We start from the raw sequence: 10,321 nt of genomic DNA on the forward strand, positions 1-10,321 counted from the left end.
CCTCCCTCCCTCCCCCCACCCTTCCTTCTTTATCAAAGCTGAGACTTTTAGCTGTGGGATTCCACACTTCACCCCATTGCCAGCATACCTGTGCCCTTACCACCACCTCCCCCAACACACACGCACACATGCACACACGCACGCACACACACGAGCTCTCGCACACACGCTCCTCCTGGCTTCCGCAGGCCTGAGCCCTCCCACCGTAGGGGAGAGCTAACTTTCCTCCCTCTTCCTTTCCCAGGTCCCAAAGGAGGTACAGAAGCTGTGGAGCTTGGTTCTGGACATGCATTCACCCCATCTCCTTTTTCATGTGGACAGGCAAGGGGTGGGATTCAAAGGGCTCTGGGGACCACTGAGCTAGGAGTCTAGCCAGGGTGGGATTCAACGAAGGAAGAACCCCTGCCAAGGTTACCTGCCAGTTGGGCAGTGCCTCCCCAAAGCTCCACCCAGCTAGACTTCACCTTGGGGATCCCCCTGGCCCTGCCCTCCTGTTCCTGCCCTGCACCCAGCCCCAGGGTGCCTGTAGTTGCAGAACATAAAGGATATCCACTTGAAGAAGGACTTCTTCGTGAAGTATCAGGACCATGGCTTCTCAGAGATCTTCATCAACTCCCGGGAGGTGAGCAGCCATCTCCGACTGCCACCGGGGGAATATATCATCATTCCTTCAACCTTTGAGCCCCACCTGGATGCCGACTTCCTTCTCCGGGTCTTCACAGAGAAGCACAGCGAGTCCTGGTGAGGGCCCCCCCTCTCTGCTCCAAGGGCTCCTGCCCAAGAGCTTTCAGATGCCACGTTCAGGGAGCAGTTATCTGGCCCGCCCCCAACTCCACTTTTTTTTTTTTAAAGATTATTTATTTATGCATATAGAAGTGAGGTACAGGCCAGAGATGCAGGGGGTGAGAGGACCCACCAGAGACAGAGTTGGGAGCAGAACAGACTGACTGAAAAAGTACACTGCTGAGGGGAGCAGCGGGCGGGTCAGGAGAGGTCTGCCATGCCATGTGGTCACCTCCGGGGCAGGCAGGGATCGAACTCATGCGGAAGTGGCTTTAGCTTCTTAGTGCTGTGCTTTAACCCGCTGCACCACCAGGGTGGGTCCTCCACTCCTACTTTACAGTTAGGGAAACTGAGGCCCAAGGAGAGAAAATGACAGTTAGTGGCAGAGCCAGAACTAGAACCCCAACCCCAGTACGGCACCTGGGCCATGCTGCTTCACGCATGGCGTGACTTCCCCGCCACCCACCCCTGTCTCCCTGACCCCTGGTAACCGCTGCGGCCCTCCTTCACTTTTGACCAGGGAACTGGATGAAGCCAACTATGCAGAGCAGCTCCAAGAGGTGAGGGGAGGCTGTGGGACTGAAGGGTCTAAGGAAGAATGGGGAGGAGGGTGTGTGAAGAACTTTCTGGGCCCCTCTCCCACGCCTTTCCCTCCAGGAGAGCATCTCTGAAGATGCCCTTGACCAGGACATCACAAATCTGTATAAGATAGTGGCTGGAGGAGAGGTGAGCATCTGGGGGCTGGGGTGGCCTGGTGGAGGTAGACGGGAGCCCAGGGCCAGAGCAGGACTTACAGTCTCCCTCTCTAGGACCGGGAGATAGGCATATGTGAGCTACAAAAACTACTCAACAAGATGGCCTCCAGATGTGAGTCTTCCACTCCCCAACTCACAACCCTTCCCCCATCACCTGTGCCCCACCTTGACCCGCACAGTGACCTCCACAACACCTGGCTCACTCTCTTTCTTCCTACTCTTCCTTCCAGTCAAGGTCCTCAAGACCAAGGGCTTTGGCCTGGACGTGTGCCGCTGTATGATCAACCTCATGGACGTATCTTCCTGCCCAGTGGGCAGCCCTGTCCAGTGCCCGCCACCCCCGCCACCCCCGCAACCCCAAGCCGGCCCCAAGGTGGCTGTCTCTCTGATCAGCCATCTTCCTGCCAGAGATTTAGGCTCTGGGGTGGCAGAAGGTGCCAATTCTTTTGGCCATTACCATAATTACTCCACAGAACTCCCTAGTCGGGAGGCTCCCCTTCAGTGAGCCCCTCTGCTTCCCTGGCCCCAGATACCCTCTTTCACCCCGCCTCTGATATCCTTGACCACCTCCCAGAAAAATGGCTCTGGCAAACTGGGGCTTCTGGAGTTCCAGATCCTGTGGAAAAAAATCAAGAAGTGGACGGTAAAGGATATTGGAAGGGCAATTTAGAGGGGTAAGAAAGGAAAGTCCCCAAGAAAAAGCAGGGGTAAGTCAGGATGAAAATGGAAGAGGCGCCCCTGACTAGACAGACGCGCCCAGTGCGTGCACACCCAGACTACGTGCGTGGGCCTCAGCACAAGCGTGCGCACGCCCGCACAGCAGGCCGGGGCCTACAGGGGCGCTGGTATGTGAGCAGGTCACAGCACACTTAATACCAGTGCCGCCCAGGCCAGCACAAAGGACGAATGTGGGGAGCCCAGGGCTGGGCGCCAGAGTCTCTCTTCCAAGCCTGGAGTGAACTGTCGCTAGGTGATAAGAATAGCGAGAGCTTGGGCTGGGCCAGAGTAGGACGCCCGGGGTCTTGCGTGAGTCAACTCTGCTGAAGTATCACTTCAACCACCCTGCCACACACTCGGCCCTGCAGGACATCTTCAAAGAGTGTGACGAGGACCATTCGGGCACCTTGAACGCCTATGAGATGCGCTTGGCAATTGAGAAAGCAGGTGGCCAGGGCCGGCGAGGAGCAGGAGGGCTGGGGCAGGGACCGAGGGGGCAGCAGCCAGAGAGCTGGGTCTTGCCCCCCCCACCCCCAGCTCTTCTCTCCCTCTCAGGTATCAAGGTGAATAACAAGGTGATGCAGGTGCTGGTGGCCAGGTACGCCAATGACAACATGATCTTGGATTTTGACGACTTCATCACCTGTTTCCTGAGGCTGAAGGCTATGTTCGGTGAGCCGGGCATGGGGACCACTGGTCTTTCCCCATATACCTCCCTGGGGAGCGCTGCTTCAGCGCCCCCTCCCCATTTCCTGGGCTCACACCCCAGTTCCCCTACTTGCTGGCCCTATGCCTGGAGCAGGTCACCTTCTCTTTTTGAACCTCTATCCCCTTGACTGCTTAGTATGGATGATGACAGTACTGTCCTCAGAGGACAGAGCTGCAGATTAAATGCTGCTTTCTGAAGAGCCCTCGGACCGGGGCCTGGCTCACAGTAAGGCTGTGTGACTCATGAATTCCCTGCTGGGCCCAGCTGTGGTTAGCTGGGAGCATGAGAGATGAGCTTCTTGGCCCTTTCTGACCCCTGCCCCTTCGGGAGAGGGTCCTTCAAACTGCTGACGGTCTCATTTCCACTCCCCCAAACAGCCTACTTTCTAACTATGGACCCCAAAAATACTGGCTATATTCACTTGAACCTGAACCAGGTATGTCAACGGATTCCTTGGGCCCCTCCAGGAGTCCAGCCCAGGCCTGAGGCCCGGGCCATCCTGCCCCTCCCCTACCTCTGCCCTTCTCGGACCTGCTGCTTCTCTGTCCCCAGTGGCTGCAGATCACCATGTGGGGCTAGACGGCCCCGGGCCCTGGCTCCCGGCTCGGCCCCATGTGATCCAAGGGTCTCATGTGATCCTTGCTGCTGTCAGCTCTGTGGTCTCTGCTGGTGGCAGCATCTGGTCGCAAACACCATGACTACAGTAGCAGCACCTCCCTGCCCATGTTCCCAGCTTAAAGCTTTTCTGTTTTTCCGGCAGCCCCCACCAGGCTCTCTTCCCCTCTGAGTATATTTTACTAATGATTAAGTGACACTTTCCTAGAGTCCCCTGACTGGGGAAGCTCTGTGCTTTCTGCCCGGTTCACACCTGCCTGCTGGCCACCTCTCCTGGCACAGCCCTTCTCTCCCTCACTGGGGGCATGTTATAATAAACAGCACTCGCCACTGACTTCTGTGTTTCTGTTTTTAGGGCAGAAAGAGGAGTGGAGGGCGGGCAGGGGCTCTCAGGGTGCATTTGGAGAAGTGGGGGGGGGTCACGAAAACTACAAGGCACTGTTGGCATTTGTGGTCAGCGCCATGGGTGCCAAGAACACATTTGGTAGAGGTATGTGATCACGGAGCAGCAAGAGAGAAAGAACAAGCCTCGGCCATCGACCTGTCACTGCTGAGCCGGGAAAAGTGAGGGGCCATGGGGCCTGAACCCCTCTTTCATCTCCTGTTGGGTTCTCCAAAGATGACTCTGCAGATATCTTTTTTTTTTTCCAGATATCTTTTTTTTAAGATACAAGAACTGGGGTACAGGCCAGAGGTGCAGCAAGATGGGGGGTGGGAGAGGATTCACCAGAGACAGAGTGGGGAGCAGAAGAGGCAGATCTGGTGAAATACACTGCTGAGGGGAGCAGCAGGCAAGACAGGAGCGGTCTGCTGAGCCATGTGGGTCGCCTCACTGGCCAGGGATTGAACCCAGGCCTCAGTGGCTGCGGATAGCTTCATAGTGCTGTACTTTAACTCACCACCAGGGAGGCCCCAGCAGACATCTGGAAAGTCAAAATTCCAACACCTGCAGAATTCCAACACCAAAGTATGAATGAAGAAGCTGGGAGTGGTAAGGACTTCAGCAGTAGTGAACTCATTTTCCTACCATGTCCAGATTTAAATCATTATTATTGTTATAAATCTGCTCCCTGTCCAATGATTGCCACCCCCCCCCAAGGACCTGTGGATCCTGGTCCACCAGTTCTTGGCTTTGGAGCTTGGCGTCTCCTCCCCACCCACTCTCCTGCTGAAATACCTCCAGCGTCCCCCTCCACAGCCACTGTGTCGGAGACTCTTTGTCCCCAATCACAGGTTATTGGGGGGCAGAACAGGCAGGGTCTCAAGGTGGGAGCGGCGTCATTGAGCGGAGATTCCTAAAAAAAAGGGGGGAAAGGGGAGCAGGCATGAAGAAGACACAGAATCGGAGTTGGGTGCAAGTCTTCCTGCTCTGCCTTCAGCAGAGGTTTATTTTATACATTTCAAGCAAGCAGTGGGATGACATTAGCATATGAATTGGGCTGAGATCACGATCACCTTTTTTTCTAAGAATAGTATGAGGTCGGTTTGACCTTTAGTTGAGATTATAACATTATTTTAAAAATCAATCTATTAAGGTTAAAACAGGTACATAGATTTATAAAATTTAAGACTAATATTACTATATTTACCACAGTAAGATTTAACCAAAATAAAGTCCCTTTTTAACCTTATTTATTGCTTTTTGGCTTTCATTTTCATTGAGATATCCTAGGGGGTAAAGTGAGGGCAGGAAGAAGAAATCACAAAAGGAAATACAGTAAAGTTCTTTAAAGACTAGTTAGAAAGTTTAAGTGAATTTCCTTGAAGTCCAGTCGAAAACTTAATTAGCTCTGAATAAGAGATTTGGGTGAATTTTTTTCTCTAAAGACTAGAGAGTAGGATCCTGAAAAACTAGTTAGAAAGCTTAAGTGAATTTCCTTGAAGTCTAGGCAGTAGAAAACCTGATTAGCTCTGAAGAGCAGACTTGGGTTAATTTCCATATCTAAAGACTAGATAGTGGAAAGTTTAATTAGTTCTTTAGAAACTGAATAGAAGGCTTTGTGAAATAGTAGAGGGATGAGATTTGGGTTCTAGTCTGTCTGCAGTAAAAGAATATGTTTTAGTACTGCCTCAATATTAACTTTGCTATAACAGACAATTGCTTTTATTAATCAGCCAATTAATTGCAAGATCACTTTTGACTTCAAGAGGAATTTCTTGCCCTGGCGCTGTGCTTGTCTGCCTGGGCCAGGCAGCGCCTTATGAGGCTAAGCAACCCAGTTGTAAACTGAAGGTTGCTCAGAATTTTTTAATATTATGATTATACAAAAAAGGGAGGTCATAATGTAACAGGTACAGGTTTCATGGACTCCGCCCGCACTCCAGATGCTGGAACTACTAATCCCATCAATAACAAGGAGAAGCACGCCGGGACGTGAGGGTGGAGCTGAGCAGCCAGGTTGGGATAAAACTGGACATGCGGGCTCTGGGGGTCTCTTGGCCTGGTGGTTCGCGGCTGATCATTTTGGCTCTTGATCGGTTTTCAGCGTGCCGGTGGAGTCCAAGTCAGCAGAACTGGTAGGACATCCCAGTTAACCTGTGTTTCTCTCCCTCTTTCCCTGGGTTATTCCTTTACCTTTCTCCTTATAAATAAATCCATTATTTAGCCTTTTTGAGTGTGTCCATAATACAATTGGATCGTAAGCACGCAGGTGAAGACCCACAGACAGGCAACCCAATCCACATTGGGGTGCCCTGTAACAATAACATAAGTTAGCGTGGAAAGTCTGATTCTTCAGAGCATTTCCCCTCCATCCATACCGTGTCTGGCGGCAGAAGTTGCACAGCTTGAGTCACCACGGCACTTCCCCATCCTTCCATGTCTCTGTAGCTTCCCCTTTTGGTCCAACTTCTCATATACTGTGACCTGGGAAAGCAAACTTTCAGCCTGTTCTTTTTTTTTTTTTTTTTTAAGATGTATTTATTTGTGTATACAGAACTGGGGTCCAAGCCAGAGCTGCAGGGGCAATGAGAGGATTCACCAGAGACAGAGTGGGGAGCAGAACAGGCAGATCAACGAAGTACACTGCTGAGGGGAGCAGCAGGCAGGCCAGGAGAGGTCTGCCGCGCCATGTGGGTCAGCTCTGGGGCGGGGATCAAACTCACACTGAAGAGGCTGCAGCTCGCTTGCAGTGCCATGTCTGACCCATTGCACCACCAGGGAGGGCCCCAACCTGTTCTTAATTCCCACAGAGGGGGAAAAAAATTCCCTTAGATAAGAGACCTGTCAACCTCAAATTACTAAATTACCTGGAGTACAAGTTTCCTCCCACAGTAGTGCCCTGAGGCTTCTTTCTATTTGCACTAAAACCACCTATCCCTTTTACATTTCTTTTAAAGATTTATCTATTTATACATACAAGGACTGGGGTACAGGCCAGAGGTGGGGGGCGTGTGAGAGGCTTTACCAGAGACAGAGTGGGGAGCAGAACAGGTGGATCTACAGAAATATTGTAGATGAGGGGAGCATGCTGAGGGGAGCAGCTGGTGATTCAGGAGAGGTCTGCTGCACCACGTGGGTCAGCTCCCTGGCCGGGGATCAAACTTATGCTGCAGTGGCTTCAGATAGCTTCACAGTGCTGAGCTTTAACCTGTTGCACCACCAGGGAGGTCCCCCATCTTATACTTAGTAGGGGTTTGGAGAATCCTGATCCTCCTGAGTTGGTGATTGCTTTTCAGCACTAGTCCTGTTCCCCCACAGCTTGTGACTGCAAACATTAAACTGAGTCAATCCTCCCTACAGAGGACTATAGGGAGCTCTACAGCTCTAAACCCGCTTTCCTGCTCTCCCTTCCTCTCCCCTCTTGAGAAAGGCCATGGTCCCTGAAGGAGTCTCTTATAGACTTCCTCTCCTGAGCTCCTCACTGGACCCCTCTTCTCCAAGGAACTGCTCTCTTTGGAGCAAAGAGCCCTGGGAGCAGGACAGGGAAACCCCAAAACCACAAGTCCATAATTCTTTTGAACAGTCCTGGGCAGGACCCTCCCGGGTGGCATAACTGCTTAGGATGCAGCACTGTAAGCTGACCACAGCCACTTCAGTGCGAGTTTTAACCCTGGCCCTAGAGCTGACCCACATGGCATGGCAGCCCACTGAACTGCCCACTGCTCCTCTCAGCAATGTACTTCATCAGTCTGCCTGTTCTGCTCCCCACTCTGTCTGTGGTGAATCTTCTCACTGTCGGGGACCAGCCCCAAATTTTGTTTCGGGTCCTGAAGAGGGTGGAGAAAGCGTCGGCTCTGAGGTTCTGTAAGAGAGAAAAATGAGAGACAGCACACTCCAAAGCTTGGAGAAACTGCTCCGTTTATTGCCCAGACAGCAGGGTTTTTATATGTTAAAATTTGGCATTATTATTTGATACCCATCACGTCCACATTTTTTAATCAGACAGAAGAACAATATGAAGCATTGCATGATTAATTACATTTCTGGGAAAGAAAGCGACACTTTACAGTCAAATTTACTATATCAAAGTACTAATTTATAATTAATCATATCTCAGAAATTCATACTCAGTCATTAGAGACATCACTACAGAAAACAGTTACTTGTTAACCTAAGAAACATTGAGTTACCATTACTAAAACTTACAAAGGTCAATACTGTTTCTTCATGGGAGAGTCATTTTAGTCTTGGCTTACTAAGCAAGGGATTCTTGTGGCCTAACAAATCAAGTAGTTACATGTTTTGAATCTTTTAGCAAAACAAGAGTGGAGATAATGCACCTGCTCACTGAGAGGGGAATTTCCTTGAAGGCAGCCTCACCCACACTCCACGAGCAGGTCCATCACCAGATCAAGCGGTCTGGGGAACTAGGTACAACATCTCACCGCCCCTGCACCTCTGGCCTGCACCCCAGTTCTGTATGCATAAATAAATTAATATTAAACAACAAAAAAAGGCCTGGGCAGCCCCCAGCTGGTTTTGAGGAGTCGTAACATGCCGACCCAGCCTCCGTACCTTGTGCACCCACTTCTGGGCAAGTGGCCTTTGGGCAAGTTAGTTCTCTAACAGTCTCCTTTTTCTCTTCTGTCAACTGGTGACAGAACCGATCTCAGAGGGCTGGGGTATGTGCAACAAAGGTAATAAAAGTGAAGCATTGTGCTCCAGGCTTGGCATACAAAAGCATTCCACAGGTGGCCAACACGGCTTCCTGCAGGTTCCAGCACAGTCCCTTCACTGAACAGCTAAAGGACAGGATTGTTTACTTGGGATCTGATGTGAGAGGTACCCCTGGAGTTTCACCGCATGGCTACTCTGTATTTGAGAAGTAAGATGAATGAGAATATGTTTAATAACTATATCTAATTAAAACATCTTGTCTCTCCCTGGTGGTGCAATGGGTTAAAGCACCACACTATGAAGCTCTCCAAAGCCCCCTGCTGCACAAATTTGATTCCCTGACCAGGGAGCTGACCCATATGGCTTGGCAGACCTCTTGTCCCGCCCACTGCTCCCCTCAGCAGTGTGTTTCAGTCCATCTGCCTGTTCTGTTCCCCACTCTGTCTCTGATGAATCCCCTCACCCACCCCACCTCTGGCCTATATCCCGGTTCTGTAAGCATAAATAAATAAATCTTTTTTAAAATGCATCCAACATGTATGCAAACTGTACACACCACATTCCTCCACATCCAGATCTAAATCAGATACTCCCACTCCAACCTGGGTCTGGCCTTTCCTATCCTGTCTGCCAAATCTGGTCCTCACCCCATGTTAGTGCACAACCTAGCGGGATTACATGCTTGAAAGGGGCCCAGCTAGGGCCTCCCTGGTGGTGCAGGAATTAAAGTCTCAGTGCCATCAAGCTGTCAACAGCCACTGTGTCATGAATTCAATCCCTGGCCAGGGAGATGACCCATATGGCACAGCAGACCTCTCCTGTCTCACCCGCTGCTGCCCTCAGCAAGTGTATTTCAATCTGCCTGTTCTGCTCCCCACTCTGTCTCTGGTGAATCCTCTCACCCCCTGCACCTCTGGCCTACAGCCCAGTTCTTGTATGCATAAATAATCTTTAAAAAAAAATGAACTTTAAGAGTAATGTGCCGAGTGCAGGAAGGATAAGTTTCCCAGTAAAGCACCCAGAGTTCCCCACCCCCTTGTGGGGATCTCCACTAGGAGTTCCTCCAGCCAAATCAAGTTGGCCTGAGGACCCACTGAGGCCTGAAACCTTGCCACAAGTCTATTGGGGAACCACAGGAAACAGGCCGGAGGGGGCAGACAAGTTTTAGGTGAAAGGAGCAAAAATCAAAGTACAAATCAGTGGGGATGGGGGAAAAATGTTATGTGTCAAGGTAATAGATGTCAATGTTATGTAACAGGGTGGTCCCTAGGAAAAGGGGAAGTTCCAGAAGGAGGGTGGAGTTGAACAGAGAAAAAGAGGAGAAGAGAAGGAAGCTGGATGGAGAGCCAGAAGGAGACCTGAGTAAGCCACATGGAGCAGCAAGCATGTGAGGAAGAAACCGTGCTTGTTTCCTGACCTTGGACTGGTTAAGGCAGATGTGGGTGAGAGACCTGTAGAGAGGTGACTATGGCCGTGTTTATATTGATTTTGATGTTGCCCTTTTCCTCCCAGATTTGTCTGGCCACTTCTGACCCTTTTCCATGGGTCCCGGCCAGAAGGTGCTTTAGGCTTGTGGCAGGCTTTCAGGCCTTGCTTTGGGCCAATCCCTTTTGGGGTGCCTTTTGCCCATGAGGGGATGGGTAACTTCAGGTGTTTGATTTAAAAGTTTTATTCTTTGTGTTC

At 50.8% G+C, this 10,321-nt stretch overlaps 1 protein-coding gene across 1 annotated transcript in view; it reads left to right on the top strand.

Annotated features, from left to right (window-relative positions):
• Positions 1 to 3,868, top strand: part of CAPN11 (calpain 11) — a 19,945-nt gene extending 16,077 nt beyond the window's left edge. Inside the window, exons 12-22 of the mRNA XM_004674016.2 lie at positions 245 to 256; positions 530 to 741; positions 1,304 to 1,343; positions 1,441 to 1,509; positions 1,593 to 1,650; positions 1,769 to 1,833; positions 2,113 to 2,181; positions 2,624 to 2,702; positions 2,811 to 2,927; positions 3,342 to 3,400; positions 3,517 to 3,868. Of these exons, the coding sequence (XP_004674073.1) occupies positions 245 to 256; positions 530 to 741; positions 1,304 to 1,343; positions 1,441 to 1,509; positions 1,593 to 1,650; positions 1,769 to 1,833; positions 2,113 to 2,181; positions 2,624 to 2,702; positions 2,811 to 2,927; positions 3,342 to 3,400; positions 3,517 to 3,543 (807 nt within the window). The 3' untranslated portion in view covers positions 3,544 to 3,868. The remainder of the gene's footprint in view (positions 1 to 244; positions 257 to 529; positions 742 to 1,303; positions 1,344 to 1,440; positions 1,510 to 1,592; positions 1,651 to 1,768; positions 1,834 to 2,112; positions 2,182 to 2,623; positions 2,703 to 2,810; positions 2,928 to 3,341; positions 3,401 to 3,516) is intronic.
• Positions 3,869 to 10,321: the final 6,453 nt, after the last annotated feature.

Source organism: Condylura cristata, unplaced genomic scaffold (assembly GCF_000260355.1).
Source record: "Condylura cristata isolate star-nosed mole 26May11 unplaced genomic scaffold, ConCri1.0 scaffold00001, whole genome shotgun sequence".
NCBI lineage: Eukaryota > Metazoa > Chordata > Mammalia > Eulipotyphla > Talpidae > Condylura > Condylura cristata.